The following is a 23,945-nucleotide window of genomic DNA, read 5'->3' as shown; positions in this document are numbered from 1 at the left end:
TGGCCCAGTCAGCCGCCACCCACTCCTGTCGGTTTCCTCGGTCCCCCCACGCCGCTGCTTGATACGGGCGAACTAGAGAAGCAGTTGGCAAAAGCTACCGATAAAGAGGACGCCCTTGACCTGGCACCTGAGATTATATTCGAACCAGATGCAGGTGGACTTCAGAAAACCCCGCAACCTAACAGCTCAAGCATTCCAGCAAAGTCTGCCGGAAGTACCAGTGGTAAGGCGAGCATACCGGCGGGAAATGATCATCACCAGAAACGAGTTCAAACACCCAAGCTGGAATATAAGATTGTCTTTGAGATGTACAATTCCCTGTTTCATCGGTTGTCCTTCAGATAACTAACTGCTAGTTAGATGGGATAAAAAAAGGTTTAATTACAAAACTGTCGACTCAACAGAGATAGTCGAAGGAGTACACCACGTGGATGAACATGTGTTGTCCGTAACCGCGTTGGTGCGTATGTCCCTAGCGCAGCTCAGAGCAAGATAATTAACTCCATGCATAGATGCAAGATCCAAGAAAACTACCACGTTCATTGATATCAAGTCAGCAGTTCTCCGGGATGCCTTGCGGGTGGACCTGCAGAATGTCCGGGCAGTCAGTCTACACGAAGACAAGCCATCAGTATGTCATGCTGAGTATCATAATGGAGTAAACAGCGGCACTAACAAACCTAGATTGAGCAAAAAATCTTGTTCCACTTCCTGCCGGAACTTCACGATCACATACATAAATTTCAGAACGATGAGGACCGGGATCCCAGACAGCTGCAGCACCTTAGCTTACTCACTAATTATTTGAACAATGAGTATGCTTCTACCTCACAAAGTATCGCCTCCTTCTTTCACGTACGACCTTCTCTGGGCACTCTTCAAATCTGGGGATCTCGTGTACTCCACCTGTCTCGGGACAGGTAAACCCAGATGTGTTATTTTCGACACTGGCGAGGAGGTGGTCCAAGATGGGATTATCCATTACGAGCTGGAGTGCAGGTATTTGGACTTTGACGAATCGACCTTCGGCGAAGCATGCATCACACTTGGAATAGAGAAGTTCCGGGGAGCCAAATCGATCAACTCCCTTCAGGTCTTCCCTCTTCATTATCACCCTGATCACGAAGAAGTTCGCCGACGTCTGGTTGAGAGTGGTCAAAGGTTTTGCAAGTTAACTGGCACACATATTCAGCATTGCGATGGCACTGCTTTTATTATGAAAGAGGGGAAACCAGTTCAAATAAACATAAACAGCCGAGTGGCGGTAGATGCTGCCTTTTCCAGAGAGATGCGGCCAAATTACTCCAGGCCATATATTCAGGGTATCTGGCAGAAGAGTTCCGGCATGCAGATGCATATGGACCCTTTCCTTGATGGTGACCGGCGGAGCGAGAAGGAAGGCATGCGTCAGAAGGGCATAGAACTGCAGCAGATGGTAGATGAGGATTTCTTGGTCTGTTGTCCGACCGTTCGCTGCTTCAGCTTCACGGAAAAGGCTTTTTGTAGGTTATATAGAGTTTATGCGAAGCAAAGCTAACCCTTGTACAGTGGAATGCGCGGTCGCTGATCTCCATGAGGCCGAGTGGAACCCAAAAGCATTTGACTGCCTCAAAATCCCACAGGACACCAAGCAAATACTCTTGTTGCTGGCAAAAGCCCGCTTGGGACTCACTCAGACTATGCCATTCGACGATATCATTCAAGGAAAGGGACGTGGAATCAATATACTATTACAGTCAGTTCTTTGATCCTCGCGACGCCCTATCCCTTTTAATCTTTTTCTAGTGGTCCTACAGGCGTTGGCAAGACTTTTACTGTTGAAGCAACAGCAGAGTGGTTCAAACTCCCTCTCTATTCTGTAAGTAGAAGATACCAACGCTGTCGATACACTGCTGAAGTGATCTAGATATCTGCCGGCGAACTAATAGTTGATCATGGTAACCTTCATGCACTGGAGCGCCGGCTTGATATGATTTTCAGGGTCGCGAAATATTTTAATGCGGTTCTTCTCTTGGATGAGGCAGATACATTTATGGAGCAACGAACCTCTTATCTTGATACCCATAATCGCCTTCTGACAGTTTTCCTTCGAAAATTAGAATACTACAAGGGTATTCTTTTCCTCACTTTGAACCGGGCTACTGACTTTGACGATGCGATTTTGAGCCGCATTCATCTCAAAATCAAATATAACGGCCTTACGAACGAAAGTCGGAGGGAGATTTGGGACTACTTCCTCTCGAGGGCTCGAACTCCTGCAGGATCGAGCAGCATCAAAGGCAAGGAGCTCCAGCGCTTAGAGGCCCTTTGCTTGAATGGATGACAGGTACGTACTATCTGAACCACATAGAGCTGCCTATTGATAACATAACCCAGATCAAAAACCTGACTGCCATCGCACATGCACTGGCTACGATTGATGGTAAACGATTGAGCTATGAGCACCTGGAAATAGCGGCAAAGTCAAACAAGAAATATATAGATGAATTCGGCAAGCCAGAGCACTTGGAGAGCATGTACTCCTGATTGATAGGCTAGCGCCGTGTTGCCTAAGGACATATGATACTTGACAAGATTATCACGGATAACTTAACAAACATTTATTCGCAAGTACTCGCGTATATTAAATACAAGCTTGGTCCTCCTCTTGGTCGCGCTCTGTCAAGGTGCTGTCCTCGGGGAGTTAAGGCTTGACGCCATAGACCAGCTCAAAAGGGCTGACTCTGCCTATACTATTAACATAAACTCGGGTGGCAAGGACGGCTTGGAAGAGCAATTCGTCCGGAGCCGCGTTGGCTTGCCTATCATCAACATGATACCCAGGATACCGTTCGACCGCTCAACCGTTCGATCGCCAGAAGCTCCTTCTCCTGCGTCGGGTAATTGTGCTCTGCGTTATTCAACTTCTTGCCGTCGAAGGCGACGGGGACTATTTTTGCCGTCATCCTCTTGACTCAACGACATGCCAATAGCCTATTCGGAAGCGTCGGTCTCGATCCTGAAACGCTTCCAAGGTTCGATGGTTTTGAGCAACAGGGCGGTGGTGTTGCGTGAATGCTAAGGTAACACCCGTCAGGTCTTCGATAACTATATCATAGCGCTAGCAAGAGTCTATAGCAAGGATGTTTTATTGAGCCACTTTCATGTGCTCAGATACCATACTCCTAATTCCTCTTCTTGTGTACTAGCTCCACGAGGGAGATCGAAGGGTCGGATCGGCCCGCAAACATGGAACCCAATAAAAGGCGTTAAAGAGCGGGTCTCGACCACGGCCAAGGCAAGGTGGCTGAACAGGTTGCCACGGCCTGCACTTGCAAATGCGGGGTTACAGGCCGGTAATCCCGAGTCTACCCTTCCCACAATGAAGCGCCACTCTGCAGCCTGCGAGTCGGGCGATCAGTCCTGCAAATTTTGTGCTTTGAATTGAAGCGCCAGGTGGCTCTGAACTTCTGATTGGTGTCTGATTGCTGTCCTTGAGACGAGCTGAGCTGAGGGCTGAGGCTGGCTGAGCGCAAGCCAGTTGCAAAGTGCATACTCTTACCAACAACATACTGAGGGGGCTGAAAGTTACGGGAGTTGAAAATATACAGCTAGTGCTCCATTAATAGTAATTCCCCCCCCCCCAAAAAAAAAAAAAAAAAAAAAACCCGAAGGGAAGTAAGATGGTATTAAAATTGGTATCAACTGGGCCGGCTGTATTAATACCGGAAAGATCGGACCGGCCCGACAGAGAGGAACCCAATCACAAGCTGCGCTTGATCTCTGAGCATGAAGTGCGAGGAGCATCTTCAAGCAGAGTACAATAAGCGCATTCAGCATGCTGCAACATACCTGGAATCGTACTACGGGAATTATTACCTCCAGCCGATTATCGCAAATATCGAAGAGCGCATGCATTATCTCCAGTGGACTAGAAGAGAAAACGAACAGACTATAGCAAATATCGGTGAGTGCAAGACTATTCGAGAGACTAAAGGTAGAGCAGCTTGGGGAAGGGGCTCAGGAATAAGCCACGCGTGGATTATAACTACAGAGAATGAACGCCAGTCAGAGGAAACTAGGATTAAGATCTATCTTCAAACCTAACTCACAAAATAACGTGTACTCCCACAGTAATTCAATTTGATCTCCAGCGGCCGCTTGAGTCGTTCCAGGATTCCAACGATGGAGATATTAAGACCCTTCGACAATCCAAACTCTCCACCATGGGTCACTAACTCATCAATAATCCATATATCCTCCATGTATAGTGACCTTAACTGCTTGGCATTATGAAGAAACTCCTCCAGCGTAGTTAACGACAGCCAAATATCTATAAGCTCCACATGCTGAAGCCTAAGAAGTGGTACACTCTGAGGAAAGGAAGTATTGGAGATGTTGAGATAATTCGTATCTCTTCAACATCGGATAATGCTTTTGAAGCTAGTGCCTGTAAGAAGCAGTCCTCTATCGCGGCCTGATGATAGAAACCACTTATATAAAACGCACGAATTACTATTCCATTCTCTTGAGCCACGGCGGCGGCCGTGAGAAGCTTTTCGAGATGGTTGAGGTAGCAGTCATGGCTTGGGGGCATATACCCTGAGGCATGGCCGAATTGATCTTTGATACCGTGGGCGAGATTCATTTCGATGGTCTGGAGATTTGGAAGATTAGGGAGCGACATAACTAGCAGTCCCTGACTGGTTTCCAGAAACTTTCTCCTCTCAACCACGCGCGAGCGCATAAATAGAGGATGCAGGATATCCTCATTCAGTGGAAGCATAGCAGGAGCAACTGTGTTGTGTGTTAGCTAAAGATGAGGATTAGAAGACAAGTAATCACCTACATGGGTCAAGAAGAGCATTTGCCTCATAGCGCAGAACTCTTACATTGGGAGCATATAGGGATTTCGATATCTGCAGCAAGCCCTCCAGCTGCGCCTGACTGTGTCCAACTTGAACTGATTGGAAGAGCAAAGGACCGCAGAGATACCGGAACAGCCTGCTCACGCTCGAGAGAGCCTCGAGGGACGTCTGAGGGACAAAGGAGATGATGATTTCGAGCAGCTCTACAGTATAGCGCCTGAAGAACAGATTATACCTTGGCGGCGAAGGAGTTTAGCCTGGGGTTCTAGGGTTGGGCAACGGCCATGGATGGCGCGGGCACTGCGGACACGCACACCCGGCGACGGGTGCACGGGGCGGGCCGGTTAGGCGGACCAATCGGGGGCGGAGGAAATGCGGCGTACGTGCGCGGGACCAAGCACTAGGGACCAGGGACTATTGCTCTGGCATTTTGAATCCTGAATTATTTTTCTCAATTCAAGTTCAGGTGGTGAAAGCGTGCTATACCCAAAAGGGCTAGTCACATCTATCTCTGATATAACACATACTTCTACTTCCCACATTTTATTCTGCCCTTTTTGGAGGCTTGCCATGAGCGCTCAGAAATTCCTCACCGACGTCGAAAACAGCGTGGTGCCTATCAACAGCCATGATAAAGTGTTACGGATAGCATTTATCTACATGGATGAGGGGCTGTGGTGCGGTACTGGCGTGCTTGATGTTATCGAGAAGCTGCACGCGCACGGATGGTCATTCGGCGAGGGCGAGTTGAGGTTGAATCGGTTAGTTAGCTACTATCCATCCCCACCTAAAACTACTATACTAACCATCACAAACACAGCACCCTGGATCTATTCTACCTAGCCCAGATCGCAGCAGCCATCTACCGCTCCTCTGACCAAATCGTGGGCATCTTCCCCTTCCCTGACAAATTTAATACTTTCTACACTGAGCACCACGCACTCCTGCACCCCTCCGCCTGGCGCGCCTATTATTCCGAGCTATTCCTAAAACAGAATACCACAGCCCGCTTCTACCGCCTCCCTGACCTCCAAGACCTACCGGACTCAGACTCCCCGCTGGACCTGCCGCGCAAGCGATCCCACGTCGGCGGTGGCCCACATGCCACGAAACTCCCCCGGTGGGCCTACAATATCGCGTGCATATATCTCAGACAACCCCTCCTTCCGCTCGCGACTCTCACTGACATAGCCCTCAGCACGCTCGAGGTAACCATTAACCGCTTGCGCGGGGCGCACCCGAGCGTGCGGCCCTACTCAGAGACGCAAGCGCGCTTCTGGCTGGAGTACATGGGGGCCCGTTACTTTGGCGCACGGACCAGATCCAAGGCGCCGTCCCGGGACGCGTGGGATAAGAACCGCTTCGGGATACTTGCAGCGCAGGGGGCATATGATATATATAAGTGGGAAGGGAAGTACTCGGTGCAGCTGTGGGAGGCAAGCTGGGAACGGAGTGGGGTTATTAAGCCAGATATAGAGGACGGCATGTGGAAGAGCGAGGTAATATAGTGTGGGTGGCCGGATGGCGGGGTTGGGGCATATACGTGGTGGAGGGGATGGGAGGGGGAGCTTGGTGGTAAGGAGGAGATAGAGTTTTTGGCTGCTGTTGTAGTAGAGGAAACAGTAGGTGTGGAGCTAGATAAGTTGGACCTTGCAGTGCGGTCACATATATTACTTGGGGTAATGCGGGCTGCAGTTAAAACAGGGCTGGAAAGGGAAGATCTTCTTCAGAAGCTGGAGACGGGGACAGTGCAGAGTGGTCGGATTAGGGAGGAAAGGGCAGGATTGTGGCTGAGGGAGGCCTTGGGGGTCATGGAGCCATATGTGAGGATATGGGAGGGGGTGTGGCCTGATGCAGAGGAGAGGGGAAAGATGCTACGGCGGATCTTGGTGGAGAATGGGCAGCTTTTTGCAAGATGGAAGGCTTCGCCGCATTTGAAAGAGATTAGTTTTGTGCTGGGTCCGAGGGTGGAGGGGTAGCAGGTTGCTAGAGCGGGGTCGCCTGTTCTATTATGCCTACGGCGCAGGATTCCTGGTATATCAGGTTTGGTTAGGGCTGTGGATGAGCAGTTTGAGGTTACTGGGTTCTTTTTGTTGTTAATCAAGCTAACATGGAAGGGATGATCCTTTATACAAGAGTAGTTGAACCATAGTCAGCCGAGGGATACATTAGCAAGAACAAAAGGAATCTGCCGGAGACTGGCGAGATGAACTAGAGCTCTCAGCTGACTAGTACCTTTTCTTGGTAGACATTACTACAATATTATCACATTGCTACAGAATTATTGGCCCATCAATCCGCAGCAGCAACTCTTCAATCTCCACCACCAAGCTCGCATGCTGCTGCGGTATTCTCGCAATCACACCCCTAGCCAGGCCCAACAAGCCGCCGTTAATCCAGTTCCTCCAACCAAGCAGGCCCAGGCTCATGTCACCGTTTACAAGCTCCTGATACCGCTCGCTATTTCCCTCTCGAGAGCTCGGCCCTGATGCAGATTGCGGCATACAAATGGCCCAATCAAACTCAGCACGGTTGGCCAGACACCCGAGGAGTCCAGTAAGGAATGCGAACTTTGCCATGCATGGAGAAGGAGCTTCGTTAATCTGCGCCGCACAAACGCCGCATGACTGCTAAATATGTAGTATAGTATGGGACTATCACTTTAAGAACAACATTGCGTCCCAGTAGAGGTTTTCTTGAATCAGGTTTGGGGCGTCCACGGCTCAAATAATCCCTTGTCTGAAAATCCTTATCCTTGTAGCCCGACGTTCTTTTGCCTGTTTGAGTTTCTTTCTTACTACCTACCGAGGAGTTAATCACGATGATCATGCTCAACTGGGACAAAGTTTCAGCCACCTGTAATAAATTTCAATCGATAATAATAACCAGTGCTAAAAATTAGAATAAGGCCTCTAGAGCCACTAGCTCTAGCTTATTTAGACCGGTATCGATTGTTCCCAATTATAATAGCGACAGATGACCAAGCGTTAATAATAATTATTGTCCAAGCCGGACAATAGAGCCTGTAAAGGGATTTGTTGACTGTACGACCTGCCTATTTAGGATATCGGAGTGACGACCTCCGATCACCGAGACTTCTGCAAAATTTCTCTGCTATTGCCACGGTTCAAAAGTTATGTCTCTTCTAGTTGCCGTTTCCGGCTAGATTGCTGATTATTATCTGTGTATTTAAACCACCGTTTGCAGCTAGATTGAGAAATCAGACCTTCATGCTTTGATATTATTAGTGGTTGATATCGAGTTCAGCGCCCCCCTCAGGCATGGAGTTTGCAGATGTAGAGGACCATAAAGAAATAAGTATATTCGTACCCTAATCTCTAAACAACTGTACACTCGGGCTCTCCTAGACAACAGCACCAAGCCGGGAAAGAGATTCATGCGGCGTGTTCGAAAAAGCCTCAACCAACTGCGCGAGCATCTGCATCACCAGATCCGCATTTGCCTGACTCAGTACCACGCTCGGGACATCCATCGTCAGCTGCAACTCGCCATCCGGCAGGGGTCTTGACTCGACCAAGATCTCATCCGGGGGCTGCGGCCAGTCATACGAGCACGTAACCAGCGCGCGCGCGGACCCAAAAGAAAATGGCTCATCCGGGTCCACGTTCTGGTGTAAAAAGTTGCTCTGATGCGTCGTTCCCCGCGGCCAGGCGGTTGCTTGGTTCACTATTTGGCTGAAGTCTACTAGCTCGTACGGCATGCTGGTGCAGTGTTGGTTCTGCACGAATTGCATGAGCTCAAGCGCCGTCCAGGCTGGGTCTAGCGAGACCCTGACGGGTATCTGGTTGAGAGACATGTTGACGAGGTGGTGCGCATCTGGGGATGCGTAGTTGCGGCCGTTGGAGATCTGAGCGAACACGACGCTTTCGGTGCCCGTGAGGCGCGCGAGGAGGAAAGCCCATGCGGCTTTGGAGAGCGTGGCTTGTGTGATTGAGTGTGGAATGGCGGTCCCGAGATGGGCGCGGTACGATGCAGTGATGAGATGGCTGGATTCTCGACAGTGGGTTGTGTACGGGCTGTTGTCATCTCCTGCAAAGACTGCGTCGTTGATTCGCGTCACTGTCGACCCGTCCAGAACCCTTTCCCAGTACCTGAAAGCTTCCTCTTGGTGCTGGGCTTTGATCCATTGCTGGATATGCGAGGATAGTTTCGCCGCTGGCGGTAGGCGCGTGCGTTCATACAGACATTTCAAGTCGTACCAGAGCGTGTGCAGGCTGTATCCATCAAATTGCGCATGGCTAAGACGCAACACCAAGACCTGCTTGTCATGCTCACCCTGAATGTAAGTAAATCGTGTCACAGGGTGGTCAATGGTTGGGACAGAAATGGGATCTTCGCGTCGATGCTGGTCCACAACTCCATCCAGGTTCGTCCGGAGCCCTAGATGCTGGATATTCGTGTCAATTCGATCGAGGATCACTTGCACAAATCGACTCTGGAATGACACGAAGGTGGTTCGCAGGATCTCATGACGGTGGACTAGCTCCGTGCAGGCCCATTGTAGCCGGTTGAAGTCAATAGGGCCCTCGAGGTTGAGCGCCCAATATTCAGGCGGTTGAAGCAGCATACGCTGTGCTGCCTCAGGGACAGGCAATATCTCGCGGACGTTGTCTTTCGAAAAGGAATAGGATCCGGAGGATAGAACTGTTTCAATCATACTGTCCCTATCTGCGAATCCGAGATAGTGCATGCTTGATACGGCACCCACTGCATCATCGGCGCCCTTCGTTGTGTCATTGCCAGCGCTCCTCATTAAGGCCAGTTCATACAGCTTCGGGCTGCGAAAGATATCCGTTACTCTGAAAGAAAAACCAGCCTCCTGTGCTCGAGATACTAGGCGAATGGCAATGATAGAGTCTCCTCCAAGCTGAAGGAAATCGTCGTCCATGCCTACCTCACTTGGCTCAAGATGAAGCACTCCAGCCACGACGTTTTGAAGAGTCTGCTCTGATTCTGTCTCTGGGGGTCGGTGTGCAATATGGCGCGTGAGATACGTCTCCAACTCCTTCCTTGGGAGTGTTGCTGCTTGCTCGCGCAGAAGGCGACGGTCAGTCTTGCCACTGGGCGAGATAGGTACGTAGGATAGTGGAATAAAAATGCTCGGGATCATATAAGAGGGTAGTCGCTTGGAAAGAGCATGCACAAGAATCTGCGACTTTGCTCGCCATTCTGGGTTTGCATAAACAAACATCGACGTCTTCTCCGTCCCTTTCAGGCCGGTTTTCGAGGAACTTTCACATACGAATGCCACCAGTGCTGACCCAGCCTGACCGTCCCCAGTGGCCAGCAGCTCGACGACAACATCATGAAGTACTGACGAGCTTGCTTGGTGGATCTGATGTTCAATCTCCCCTAGCTCCACCCGCTGACCGCGAATCTTGACCTGTGTATCCTTGCGCCCGATGTATCGAACAGTTCCATCCGCAGCGTATTGTACTAGGTCCCCTGTCTTGTAAAGCCGAGAACTGGGCCTTAACTCCCGTAGCCACGGAGGAGAGTCTATAAAGGCAGCCGCCGTTTTCTGGGGCTCGCCCAGGTACCCTCGCGCCAGGGTGTGTCCCTCCAACAGAAGTTCGCCAGGGGCACCCGGGGGCACCAAATGGTTGTGGTCATCTTTGTCAACGATCCAGGCAACAGCACCGTGAACGTGTCCGATGATGGAAGGATCAGAATCGGCGTCTACGTCGGCCAATATGCAACAAACCGAGCATTCGGACGGTCCATAGCCGTTCACGAGGCGGACTTTGCCTGCCCACTTCTGCACGTCGACTTGTGACATGGGCTCGCCGCCCAGTAGAATCGTCTTAATACTCGGCATGTCTTCAGGGCTGTAGACTCGTGCTATTGAGGGGGTCATGTCAATTCTGTTGACTTGAAGTTCATTGACCACGCCTGGCAAGTCATTTTTGAGCGTGTCCTCCAATGGAATACACACACAGCCACCGGTTAGGAATGTCCAGAGATAATCCGCGACACTCACGTCAAACATATGCGATGCAAACTGGAGTGTTCGCGATGTCGAATCGAGGTACAAGTGCCTTTCCTGTGCGCGCCCGCTGGTATAGAATGCGGTGTGATCAATGACAATTCCCTTTGGCTTGCCTGTGGACCCAGAAGTGAAAATTGCATAGAGGGCACTCTGGGGAGTAGATTCACTTGACGGACAAATCTGAGGGTTACCCTGCCGGCTTTTGGGGAAGGTGTCAGGACCGACAATTACCACAGCTGAGGTGGCCAGTTTAGACACCAGGTGCGCACAAGACCGGGACGAAACAATCGTTTTGGCACTGACAATATCGCAAATTGTGCGCAAGCGCTCGAATGGGATCTTTGGGTCGAGAAGAAGAATGGCGCCGCCAGCCTTGATGACCCCCAATATGGCTACAGCCACCCAACGAGACTTCTCTGAGCATATAGGAACGAATATCTCAGGGCCAATCCCGAAACCTCCATGCAGATGGAGAGCAAGTTCAGAGGAGAGATGGTCCAGCTCCTTATATGTCAAATCACCATCCCATGCGCAAACAGCCGGTGCATCAAGTGACTTGAGACACTGCTGCTGAATTCCGTCATGAACACGTTGATTTTCGGCCGCGGGGAGCACTGCATTCCACTTGGTTATTTCTCTTCGAGCGCTGGGAGAAACAAAGTCCAGCTCTGAAACTTGCATGCTCGGGTTGTGCTGCATCTGCTGCACGAGATGTGTATAACAGGAGAGTATACGGCGAGCCTGTTCCGGTTTAAGGGCTCTGGGATCAAAGTCGAACGTGATGGTGGTCTTATCCGCGGCAGTTTCGCAAGTGACCTCAAGCGCATATGTACTGAACGACTCTGCACCTCGTCGCTGGTGGTCATCAGGCAACAAAAGCTTGTCCCTATCCGTCGTCGATATACCGCTAGGTCCAGGTTGTATCAACAGCAAATTTTGAAAGTCGCAGGCTACCGCAGCGTCGGCTCCAAGTCGACGAATGTTTTGAAGCCCCAGCTGTTCGAATGGGAGCATTGAAGACATCTGCTCTTGAACTTGACGAAGCATGCTAACGACAGGCAGCTCATCTGCACTTTGCAAACGAACCCGAAGCGGAACAGTGGTAATCGTTGGACCAGTGATTGATTCAATTCTCGGCACATCAGCTTGTCGTCCAGAAAGCGTAAGTCCAAACACCACGTCCTTGATGTCCGCGTAGCGAGACAGTGCCAGGGACCATGCTAATTGGAGAAGAGTGGCCTTGGTTATCCCAGCGGGGGGGTTTAGAGGAATCGTCTCCGTGATCGTTGAGTGTGCTGTAGGCTGATAACCAGACGACGGCAGTGACGGAAACGACGTGCCCTCAAACTCTGCCAACTGGTTGGCCCAGTAATCCTGCGCAGTCTGACCATTCGAGCGTGCCAGATACCCGATAAAAGTATTGAAGGGTCGAATGGCAAGGGAGGAACTATTATACGCTTGGTACACTTGATCCAGGATTAGCTGCAAGGACCATCCATCATAAATAGCATGATGCATAATGAGCACAAATGTCGTCCGATGTCCAGGGCGTTGCTTTTCATGGGCAAGATGGATAAGAGATTGACCCAAGTGCATTCCACATTGCTTCGAGAAAACGTCGTACTCGTTCATATTGTCAACAATCGTCCAGGAAATGTCGCCGCAGAGAACAATTTGAAACATGGCATTAGAATTCTGGATAATACGTGTCCTCATGATAGGGTTAGCGTTGGCCACGTCCTGCCAGGCTTTACGGAAGCGCAATAGATCGATGTCTTCTGAAAGGCTGAATTTGAACGTTCCAACAAAAGCCCCGGGGTTTCTCATCGAGAGAGAGACTAGTCCTTCTTGCAGTGGTGTACACGGATAAGCATCCTCAATTTTCTCTGATGCCACCGAGCATTGCCGCACTGCTGCGTCCGTCACAGACTCTTTGACGCTATTGCCCAACAATGCAAATGGACTGATACATGCCGGTAGTGGCGACCCCAAGATTCTTCCAGTCTCTGCAACCGATGCCATGTCCGACAAGATTGGATGAGCCGAAATATGCCGAACTGACAAGTTCATTCCATGCCGTCTCACCTCCGCTGCAAGCTTCATAGCCATGATGGAATCGCCTCCAACATGGAAGAAGTCGTCACTAGCGCTGATTTCACCCACTGCAATACCCAACACCCCTGCCCAAATATCGACAAGTTTCTTCTCTGTTTCGGTGGACGGAGCACGGTTCTCTCCAGAGCGAACAAGGAACCCATCCAAATTGTCGGAGTCTGGGGCACCTGCTAATTCGCGAAGTAGACGACGATTGATCTTTCCCGATCCAGTGAGTGGGACTTGATTTAAGGGAATATAGGTCCGTGGCACCATATAATGCGGTAAGGATCTGGATAAATGAGTCGCTGCTGCAGCAGAAAGTCGGCGAAAGTCGACATCAAATTCTGCAAAAACTGGGATATCCGCGGCGTCATCTGAACTCTGCCTTTGCCTTCCGCTCAAATAAACGAATACGCACAGGCGCGGGCGAAGACCACCGAACCGCCGAGGTGTCACCTTCTCAACCACGACGGTTGTCCGGGCTGGATACAACGGGGAGAGATGGCTTTCGATTTCAGTGAGCTCAATGCGCTGGCCATTGAGTTTGACTTGAGTATCTTGTCGACGGATATATTTAAGTTCCCCAGTTTGATTATACCGGACTATGTCTCCGGTCCGATATAGTCGACTTTTATCATGGCCTCGTAACCTTGTGAGCCATGCCGGACTAGAAATGAAGCTCGCTGCCGTCTGCTCTGGGTTCCCTAGGTATCCCCGAGCCAGGATAGGGCCCTCAATCAGGAGCTCTCCAGGGGCTCCCAGGGCTGCTAGCTGCTCTGGGTTTGAAATACTGGTAATCCAACCAATACAATTAACAGTGTGCCCAATTGTACCAGGACTCCAGCCGGCCGCTGGGATTTGCCCGGCCGCTGTGATGATAGTGCATTCGGCCGGACCATACCCATTGATAAGGCATAAACGACCGGCCCACTGGTTAGAGACACTGGTCGAAACTGGCTCTCCGACCAAGACGAGCGTCCGTAAGCATGGAACGTCAGACGGTGTTAAAAGAAGGCTGGTTGTTGATGGAATCATGGTTGCCCAGGTCACCTCGGATTGTCGAATGAACCCGGCTATGTTTGACATTCGGTCCTGATCTGAGGGTATGCATAAGCAAGCACCGGCGAGCAAGGAGCCAAAAACCTCCATGAAGCTCGCATCGAAAGCATACGACCCGAAATGGAGGACTCGATCCGACTGACGGAGTTTTGTGGCGTTTAGGAGTTCGGGCATCGCGGTAGATATATTTGTGTGCTCCAATACAATTCCCTTCGGGTGACCCGTGGAACCTGAAGTGAAATGGATGATAGCAGGAGATTTGGGATCTGCTTCTTGTACAGACAGAAATTGGACCACATGGGACTCATTCAACTCAAATGGTGATAGGACTACAACCGACGGCGATAAATCAGCCAGCAAGCCCTTGGTCAGGGGCGATACCACAACGAATTGTGCGGACGTTTGCTCCATCATGGTTTGCATGCGAGTAGTGGGATGAGATGGATCAATCATCATACAGGCAGAACCTGTTTTGAGTACGGCCAATATGGCGACGACCGTCCACCGGGACTTTTCCATGCATACTGCTGTCACCTGTTGTGGCCCGACGCCTCTCGAACTCAAGGACTGGGCAAATTGAAAGCTAGCAACAACTAGCTCGTGGTATGACAGTGACCCATCCCATGAATCTATGGCCGTCTTCGCAGGTTGACGTTTGCAACTCTCAAAAATCATATCATGGACCAGTCGATCACTGTTCGAAGGCACGGTTGCGTTGAGCTCGGCCAGACGAGACCAGTCAAGCGGACTGATGAGCTCCAGTTCAGCCAATGACTGATTTTGATTTTGGACAATTTGCTTGAGAACATGGCTCAGCTGTCCAAGAACGGCAGTGACTTCATTTGAGCTGAGACTGCCCGTCTCGAAATTGCTCGTGAGATGGACCGTCTGCCTGTCAGGGCAGACTCTGCAGATCAGTAAAAGCGGATAACTGACAAACTGCGAATACTCATCGTCCTCCAAAGGGATCTCTCGGAGCCACGGGTCTTCTCCTGATGTATCTTCATCCTCCAGCTCGATGATGACCTGAGAACGAAAATTGCACGCGATCTCTGTTTCGGAATTCATGGAGCGGATGTGCTGCAGCCCCATCTGCTCATATGGGATCATCTCGACGAGGCGACCCTGGATCTCCTGTAGACACGTCTGAATTCTATTCTCCAACCGCAATTTGTACCGAAATGGGATAGTGGTGATGGTTGGCCCGCTGATCTTGTCAACGCCGTCAACAGGGGCGTTTCGTCCAGCCAGGGTCAGTCCATAGATGACATCGTTGGATAAACCCCAATGGCCAAATACGACAGTACATGCTAGCTGTATCTTACACGGCAAGGTAAACTGAGAGTCTGATATATCTGGAAGAGAGACAGTTGTAGACAAGGATTCCCGCGCGGCAACATCGGGCGGATGAGCCGTAATGTCCGGAAATATGGCGGCCGTATCAATGTCACTGAACTGCGATTTCCAAAATCGCGCGCAAGCCGTAGAATCAAGCGACTTTATGTATGCGACAAATGGAGAGAACGGCCGGAAGTCCAGCACATTTCCATTGTAGGCAGCTTGAACCTGTTGGAGAAGGCCAGACATAGACACGCCATCGTACAGACAATGGTGCATCCACAAATGCAATCTAAAATGATCGTCGTGTTGCAAGATACAGATTTTGTACAGGGATCCTCCATAAATAATCTGCAGCGGCTTGAGATCTTCCGACCAGGATGCTGGCAGGCGGAGGACAGCCTGATATAACCCGGACTGAGCCTGAACGACACGAGTACGCAGTATGGGGTTGGCATCACAGACAGCCTGCCAGGCATATCGAAGGTATTGGATATTCGTGCCTTTTGGGACATCGAAAGCGAATCTCCCGATATAGTCCTGGCGGCCCAACATGCTAAGAGCGAGCAGCCCTTCTTGCATAGGCGTACAGGGATAGACGTCTTCGACGTTGCCACTATCAACACGACACTGAGCGACCACAGTGCCAAATATGACTGCGCGTGAGGAGTCATCTAACAGAGAGAATGGTGCAATAGATTTAAATTGTGTTGGGCTGAGATCTTCTTTGTTCTGAACAAGTCGGGCGAGGTCAGAGATGCGCGGATAATCGAATATCTCAGCCACTGTGAGACGAAATCCAGATGCTCGCAAAAGGCCGACGAGCTTCATGGCTAAAATCGAATCGCCCCCAAGGCGGAAAAAGTGGTCTTGCATTTCAATCTCCGTTGCTGGAAGCTGAAGCACCGTAGAGACGGCATTTTGGAGGGCAAACTCAGCAGGTGTGGAGGGAGAAGCCTCTTTTGTTGAATTTCCTGAGGTGAACGAGCGCAGCTCCCTTCGTGAAAGCTTCGATGCCTCTTGTCGGAGCAAGCGCCGGTCAACCTTCCCAGAGATGGTGAAAGGGATACGAGACAAAGGTAGGAAGACGGCCGGCACCATATAATGGGCAATAAGAGACTGAAGTGTAGCCTCGACTTCTTGAATCTGTGCACGCAAGGTATCACTGGCAGATATCCATAGGGTGCTGTCATTTGCTGTTGTCGAGTTCGAGTCACCAGCCAGCACAAAAGCTGTTAGAGTGGGCTGTGCCGGTGCATCGGACGGTCTTACGATATCAGCTACAACCTCTCGAGCATTTGAAAAAGCCTGTCGCACATGCTGCTCAACTTCTCCCAGCTCAATCCGCTGTCCACGCAACTTAACCTGGTTGTCACGGCGGCCCACGTAGAGCAGTGATCCATCCCCCTTCGGACTGTAACGCACCAGATCCCCTGTCCGATAAAGGCGTCCGGGTTTCCCATATCGCAGGCCCCTCAGCCAGTCTGGATACGCGGTGAATGATGCGGCCGTCTTCTCTGGGTCGTGGAGATAGCCCTGGGCAAGGGTCGGACCCTCCAGGAGAAGCTCACCCACCGCACCGATCGGTTTAAGGATTCCAACATCCTCTGGATCTACAATCCAAGAGGCAACTGCCACGCCCCAACCGATGTTGCTAGCATCCGAGTCACCTGTCACATTCGGCTGCACAAGAGCATCCACGCAACATTCAGTGGGTCCATAGCCATTTGCTAGGTGAAGACGACCTGCCCACATCTGGATGTCTACCGATGCCAGTGCTTCGCCTCCCAGCAATAGGACACGCAAAGTGGGTTGCTTGGAGGGATCCAATGTTCGAGCAACTGATGGGGTCAGAGTGGCGCATGTAACGGCATAATCATTAATTGCCTTGGTTAGGTTGTTGCGGCAATCGGCTTCTGTTGGAATACAGACGCAAGCCCCGTGAACCAGCGAGTACAGAATCTCTGCGATCGAGGCATCAAATGCCAGTGACGAGCAATGAAGCATCCGCGTATCAGAGCCAATCTGGAACCTGCCGCCATTCATAATAGCCGATGTAAGAAACGCTGCGTGCTGAACCACGACCCCTTTTGGTCGGCCTGTGGACCCTGATGTGAAAACCACATAGACCGGATCATGGGGGCCAACGGTGCTTTCTGCGGAGATAACTTTCTGATCAGATTGCCAGTTGTTTTGAGAATCATCAATGTTCAAGACTTCAGGGCCGAGATGGTCCGATGAAAACTGATTGGAGGTAATAACCAATGACGCCTGTGTCTCCCGACACAAATGCTGAAGTCTTGCTACCGGTTGACGCGATTCCAGCAGCACGAAAGCACCCCCTGCCTGCATTACGGCCACCATTGCAATAATTGTCCAGAGGCTTCTGCCTAGATGAATCATGACAAACTTTCCGGGACAAATTCCCAATTTTACAAGATGGGCCGCCATAACAGTGGAGTGCTCTGCTAACTGGCTATACGAAATAGTACCATCCCAAGCGACTACCGCGGTGGAGTTTGGCGATGACATACAGTGCCGCCGTATAACATCATGAACACAGCCGTCGATAGCTTGAGGGACATGATTGTTCCAGTTCTTGATTGTGTCAAAGTCAGAAGAAGTGGTTGGCATCAGGTCCTTTATCGTGGTATCGGCCGTGCTCTCCATGAGCTGGAGTACGTTATGAGCAAGATGGTCCAGCATCCCACGCATCACGGAGCAAGCAATCACGTTGGAATTGTACGACGCCTTGAAACAGACCGAGCCGTCCTTCTCCAAACATGCCTCTACCATCAGGGGGTAATTATCAACAATTTCGGTCGAATATTCATCCACGGGACTGTTGAAGATAGTTGAGGCTGTCTCCTCTTTCGGTGGCTGGATGATTAGCATATTCTGGAATTGACAGGCGAGAGCAGCATCAGGTCCTAGTGAAGCGATCCGTTGCAAGCCAACGTGTTCGAATGGAATGGTGGCAACGATATCTTGTTGCACAGAGTGAAGTATATCCTGCACTCGCGCTGCTCGTCGAATCTGTATACGAACCGGTACAGTGGTCATCGTCGGCCCCAGAATATTATCAATTCCAGGAACATCCACATTCCTGCCTGCCAGGGTCTGACCAAATACAACATCATCGGTGCCTGAATACTGGGATATCGTCAAGGCCCAGGCTAGCTTTATTATTGCTGAGGTTGTGACCTTACCAGCCTTGGGCTGAGCAATGGCCATTTTGTGCCTCATTGACTTGATTTCCGTGGACCTGTTGGCCACTGCATGTGTGCTGGGAAATGAAGGCGCTGAAAATCCAGCAAGCTTTAACTGCCAGAACGCGTCCGCTTTGTCCGTATCGAGCTCCAAGAGATGGTCGATAAAGAGGCTGAATGGGGTTAATCGATTGATATCCACCCCATAGTATGCATCTTCGACCTGCATATACAATTTCGGTAACGACGACCCATCATATAAAGCATGATGGATAGTCAGGACGAAGTGGCGCAAACTGCCAGTCTCAGCAATCGCTAGACGTATCAAAGGCTCCCCCAAACGAAAGCCAGTTTCTATATTCTGGTCCACATAAATCTCCAAATTGTCTGTATGGTTCCATTCAACATCGCCTTTGACGACGACCTGCAATGCCTGTCCATCGCACTGAATAATCCGAGTGCGCAACACGGGTGAGCATGAGATAATTGTGTCCCAGGCATCCTTGAGCCGACCGCTGTCTATGGCACGTGGAATTGGGAAAACAGACTGCATGGCATACTTGACCCGTGGGCTTGTAAGTGACAATGCAATCATGCCTTCTTGCAACGGGGTGCATGGGTAGACGTCCTCAATCTCCGCCGTAGATGCAAGCCCGCATTCTTTCTGCGCCAGTAACAGGGACTTCTCTTTCTCTTTGTCGTTCCTCAGCAATTTCAATCCGCTGCTTTCTGCAGTAGCCTTTGAACTCCATGGTCTCATAGTCAAAGCCAGATCGACGAGCGTGGGAGCCCTGACCACATCGATGCCCGAAATATGAACTCCTGCTTCTTCTCGGGCCATTTGGACGAGTTGCATGGCCCGAATAGAGTCGCCGCCCAGGCTGTAAAAGTTGTCATTCATTCCAATGTCCTTTTCCTTTACGTGGAGTAATTTTGCAATCAAGCCGCATAGAATGGTTTCCATCGGAGAGGCGGGCGCCCTGTACTGCGTAGCACCAGCCTCCCGAATGAAGGCTTCAAGTTGCTTCCTGGTCATCTGGGATGAAAGCTCCCGCAGACGCCGTCTATCCAGCTTGCCGGAATTTGTCGTGGGCATTGTCTTCAACGGAATTAGTACAGATGGGACCATGTATGCAGGAATCCTGTCCTTCAGCTGCGCCAAAACGACTTCAGCAACACCACGAAAGTCCTCTGAAGGAGGCGCAAAGAGGTCTCCTCTGTCCCGATCCTCCTTGCTACTAGACCACTGCGATGATGACACAGCGAACGCAGCCAGAATCGGATGCTGACTATCACTGTCGGCTGGAGTAATCACTTCGGCTGCTACCTCGCAATCGCCGGCGATTCCATCGCGGACGTGATGCTCCACCTCAGACAGTTCCAACCGCTGACCAAAGATCTTGACCTGTGCATCCTTGCGACCCAAGTATCGGATCTTGCCGTCGGCGACGTACTGTGCTAGGTCGCCGGTCTTGTACATACGGGCGGCAGGCTTTGCACCAGCCCCAGCGAAGGATTTGCGCCAAACCGGACTGGGCACAAACGAGTTGGCAGTCATGGTTGGGTCATCCACATATCCGCGGCCTACAGTAGGACCGTCGACTAAAAGCTCACCGACCGCACCGACAGGAGCCAGTTTGTGATGGTTGGCTGGCTCTACGATCCAGCATAATGCAGAACTCGTTGACCCAATGACCCTATTATCCTCCTCGTCATTCATAGGATGAATGCAGGTACTTACACAGCATTCAGCGGGTCCGTAGCCGTTCAGCACGCGAACGCCACGAGTGGCCCACGTCGTAATATCTGAATGGAGCATTGGCTCGCCAACTAGCACTAGGGTTTTGACCAACGGCACCTCGATGGGACGGAGTAGCCGAGATACGGTTGGGGTCAGCTGCAAATAGTTTGCTCGGAGATTGACGATCGCGTCTGTTATATTCGATCTGCGCGATGACTCTGAAGGAATGCATAAGCATGCCCCGGCCATGAGCGTATTGAGAATCTCGAGAATGCTCGCGTCAAATGCAAACGACGAGAATTGGAAGACGCGACTGGTCCGGTCTATTTGGTAGATATCTGCAAATGCCTTCTGTCCGGAACAAGCAGCAGAGTGGATATTTACCACGCCTTTTGGGACGCCTGTCGATCCAGAGGTGTAGACCGCATAGAGGGCGTTGCGAGGCTCGACTTTTGCAGCAGATAACGTGGCTGGGAAGCAGGGGGGCGACTGAAACCAGGGCGACTGCATGCCCACAGGAATCACGTTGGGGACAAGATGAGCAGCCGATTCGGTAAGATGGGTAGCGGACAGAGCCAGCTTGATGTTCAGCTGTCGGCACATTCCCTGCAGACGTGAGGTGGGAAATGAAGGTTCCAGTAATAAAAAGGCGCCGCCAGCCCTCATCACTGCCAACAGGGCGACCACCACGTATTGTGACTTTTCAAAGTACAGTGCCACAAAGGTCTCTGGACCGACACCGTGACGAACCAGGTGCTCGGCCAATCTACAGGATAGGTGCTCCAATGCCCCGTATGTAAGTTCACCGTCCCAGGCGCAGACAGCGTCCGCATCAGGTCTGGCTTGACATTGCTTGAGAATAAGATCGTGGACACATTCCTCCACATGTTCCGGCGGAGAATACCGTTGATACAGCCATTCGAGGCTTCGGGGTGAGCATAGATCGAGGTCGGTCCATTTGGTACCATGTAGAAATTGTTTGATGATATGGGAAATCAGGTCAGCCAGGTTCATGGCCTGATCTCTGGTCACGAAAGGTGACCGATATCGCAGAATTGCCCTGCAGGCGCTCTGTTCTTCGCTCCGGGCGTCAAGACTAACGAGGGTCTGAGACCCGTTTGTTAGCGGACAGCTATCTATCTCAGCATTGTGTGATGATCGCCTCTGAACCAACCTGATTCAAGCAACCGGCAGTGCCTGGACTATTCCATGTAACAGCGCTGTTTACCCAGCCCTTTGCATCTTCCACTGTAGAATCCTCGTAGACAGCCAATCGATCAGCCAGAGAAGACATCTCTCGGTTCTCCGACAAATCTACAGAACACAGCAACCTGCCGTTCTGGTCGTCGGCATAGCTGAACGAAGGATATTTGGAACGCGTGTAGGCAGAAAGCATGACTGCCCAGCTGGCTTGGAGAAGCTGGGGTATTTCCAACCCCTGCGCTTCACGGCACGTTTGGATCTTGGTCTGGAAATCCAAATTTACAGGAACAGACTCGACGAGCTCTCGTTTCTCGCCAGAAACGGCATTGAGAATCGGGAAAAAACATAGTTCCCCAGGAAAAGGCACTGTATCAATGCTTCCCATCATTCACAGATTTGACTTTCTAGACACAGAAAGGTCGGAGCAGATGGAAGGAGAGTTGGAAGTATGGACACTCGATACTGGGAAAGCAGAAATTTATACTGCGGAGGAAGCTGGGGGAGAATATCACGACCGTCGCGGGTATGATCCTGAGCGCGGCGGGCGATGCCGGGAGATGGTCGAATCGACAGGCGCGAGCCAATTAGCCAGGATAGCTGAATACAAGACTACTGATTGGCTCACCGTCTAAGAGAATAGATGAGATGGGTAAATACTCATGCAGAGTGATTCATGGTCAGATGAGTGGCTACAGCTCAAACTATTGATTTCTTGCATATGTAGTGTGGCCTTGGCTGCAAACATTGTGATTTGACGTCGATGAATTCTGATCACTGTCCACTACCCTACATACCAGCCAGCCTGGTTCGTAATGATAATGAGGGTACATATCCGTCTGGCGTCCAGAGCTGGTTTTGGTAGTGATATTCGTTAGCCCATCCATTCCCTGCAGTCAAGTACCCAGTCAGATCTGCAGTTCGCCCGTCCTCATGCAGCCGAGTTTTGCGCCAGCCCACGCTGGCACTCACGGTCCCATGGGGTTTCCTTCGCGCGCTTCACCTTCTCAGCCAACAGTCCCCACACATGGTCATTCAGCCAATATCGCTCAAGCACATCTGGCTCGAGATGTCGCGATCCCTCGATCAGCCCCAAGCATCGGTCAGGCCCCGCAGCACACTGGCACTGGAAGGCCTGCACCATCGTCCATTCGGAGCTTGGGTAGAAGAAGGTGAGTTCGTCTCCGACTGCGAGGGGGCGATTGTCAACCACGCGGACCTCGAACAGGGTCATGTCGAAGACCAGGCTGGGATGGCACGAATGGTTGCAGTAGACTAGGTCCGAGTTGAGCTCGATGCGTGAGTTGGCGCCATCGGCGACGGAGGTGTAGGTGGTTTGGTCGACGTGCGTGGCAGTGGTGATTTTGGCGAACAGGGCTCCTGCGGGAAGGGCAATGAGGGATCGGGCGGAGGATTGGAAGGGCTGGTTGCCTTTGACGACGAGGAGGCGATCTGGATGACTGGGCTGCGGCCAGGAGGGTATGAATTCCGTCATGGTGCACTGGCCAGGAAAGAATAATAATTGGGACAGGGACCGGCGGTAGGAGGGATACCCAGACTGGTTTTTGAACCATGGCAAATCTGCAAGTCCCACTAATCATGGTTGTAGGCGTCAGTAGTCTCGTGACAGCGGTGACGGTCTCATATTTCGGGTTTACTCGGCCAAGCTGATAGTTAGTACAGCGCCTCGTTCGTGTACACAGCTCATCCGAGCTACTCGCAGAGCCCAAAGACGTGATGCCAAGACTGTTATTAAGCAGCAACAACTCGAGCGAGCTCTTAAATAAAATACTCTATTCTCAATACTTGGTGAATTATTTTTAATATTCTAGTATCTAAATTAGTCTTTTTTTTGGTATCCGTAAGCTTTATAATATACCCTTCTAGTACAGCTCCTCAGAGGTACCTATAGATATTAATCTTTATAACTACTTTATTCTTAAAAAGAGCAGTATTCTATCGGAAAATATACCGCTAAGCCAAAAAAGGCGTCATAACTACCTAATTGGTCTTAAACAGGCATATTTCCAAACTGACATATTCTAATCTGCCTGCTATACAATCCGTCCTGGAGGGTGGGGGGGGGGGGGTTTGACTGGCCACGAGGATCCATCTTCGTTCCCGTCATGGAAGGCTGACTAGGCACGGTGGTTGCAACCAAGGGAAAGCACTATCTTGAAAGTAGAGCCACCAAAAAGGAATAAGAAGGCTTCTGCTACACAAACCGTGCGTCTAAAAAGCCGACAGACCGAGGCAATGTCCGTCAGACCCAGCTTGCTTACTTGAATACCACAATCGTGTCTTACCCGAATGTCATCGGTCAATTGTCTCGTCTTTGTTCTTGATGTCAAAATTCGGACTGTCAGAAAAGAGGGCGCGACCTAGCGTTGGCCTTGGTCACCGTCTAATGATGATCAAGATGACAGTACACGGCGTCCACACGG

General features: G+C 50.9%; 5 protein-coding genes across 5 annotated transcripts; 2 read left to right on the top strand and 3 right to left on the bottom strand.

Moving 5' to 3' along the window:
• Window positions 1–930: 930 nt before the first annotated feature.
• On the top strand, window positions 931–2,323 carry BDV17DRAFT_297506 (P-loop containing nucleoside triphosphate hydrolase protein; the record flags this gene model as incomplete). The annotated part of the gene is made up of 5 exons (XM_073763503.1): window positions 931–999; window positions 1,094–1,502; window positions 1,549–1,735; window positions 1,786–1,858; window positions 1,907–2,323. 5 exons carry the CDS (start codon window positions 931–933, stop codon window positions 2,321–2,323), a joined length of 1,155 nt encoding a protein of 384 aa, XP_073617856.1.
• Window positions 2,324–4,082: 1,759 nt separating this feature from the next.
• On the bottom strand, window positions 4,083–5,389 carry BDV17DRAFT_297505 (uncharacterized protein; the record flags this gene model as incomplete). Its single annotated transcript, XM_073763502.1, has 4 exons — window positions 4,083–4,319; window positions 4,352–4,703; window positions 4,825–5,048; window positions 5,375–5,389. The coding sequence occupies 4 exons, from the start codon at window positions 5,387–5,389 to the stop codon at window positions 4,083–4,085; spliced, it is 828 nt and encodes a 275-aa protein (XP_073617855.1).
• Window positions 5,390–5,417: 28 nt separating this feature from the next.
• On the top strand, window positions 5,418–6,826 carry BDV17DRAFT_297504 (uncharacterized protein; the record flags this gene model as incomplete). Its single annotated transcript, XM_073763501.1, has 3 exons — window positions 5,418–5,608; window positions 5,668–6,304; window positions 6,356–6,826. 3 exons carry the CDS (start codon window positions 5,418–5,420, stop codon window positions 6,824–6,826), a joined length of 1,299 nt encoding a protein of 432 aa, XP_073617854.1.
• Window positions 6,827–8,211: 1,385 nt separating this feature from the next.
• On the bottom strand, window positions 8,212–21,889 carry nrps12 (nonribosomal peptide synthetase fmqA; the record flags this gene model as incomplete). The annotated part of the gene is made up of 3 exons (XM_073761666.1): window positions 8,212–14,901; window positions 14,950–21,408; window positions 21,476–21,889. The coding sequence occupies 3 exons, from the start codon at window positions 21,887–21,889 to the stop codon at window positions 8,212–8,214; spliced, it is 13,563 nt and encodes a 4,520-aa protein (XP_073617853.1).
• Window positions 21,890–22,194: 305 nt separating this feature from the next.
• Window positions 22,195–23,003, bottom strand: BDV17DRAFT_257982 (uncharacterized protein). The gene has a single exon (XM_073757259.1). It carries the CDS (start codon window positions 22,994–22,996, stop codon window positions 22,433–22,435), a length of 564 nt encoding a protein of 187 aa, XP_073617852.1. The 5' UTR covers window positions 22,997–23,003; the 3' UTR covers window positions 22,195–22,432.
• Window positions 23,004–23,945: the final 942 nt, after the last annotated feature.

The sequence above is a fragment of the Aspergillus undulatus genome (genome assembly GCF_047715775.1).
Source record: "Aspergillus undulatus strain CBS 261.88 unplaced genomic scaffold BDV17scaffold_12, whole genome shotgun sequence".
Taxonomy (NCBI): Eukaryota; Fungi; Ascomycota; class Eurotiomycetes; order Eurotiales; family Aspergillaceae; genus Aspergillus; species Aspergillus undulatus.
The sequence above is the reverse complement of the archived record's forward strand: the minus strand, read 5'-3'. Positions and strand labels throughout refer to the sequence as shown.

What these genes read in the sequence shown, in the direction of transcription:
- BDV17DRAFT_257982 (XM_073757259.1), bottom strand. Translation starts at nt 22,996, where the DNA reads ATGACGGAATTCATACCCTCCTGGCCGCAGCCCAGTCATCCAGATCGC.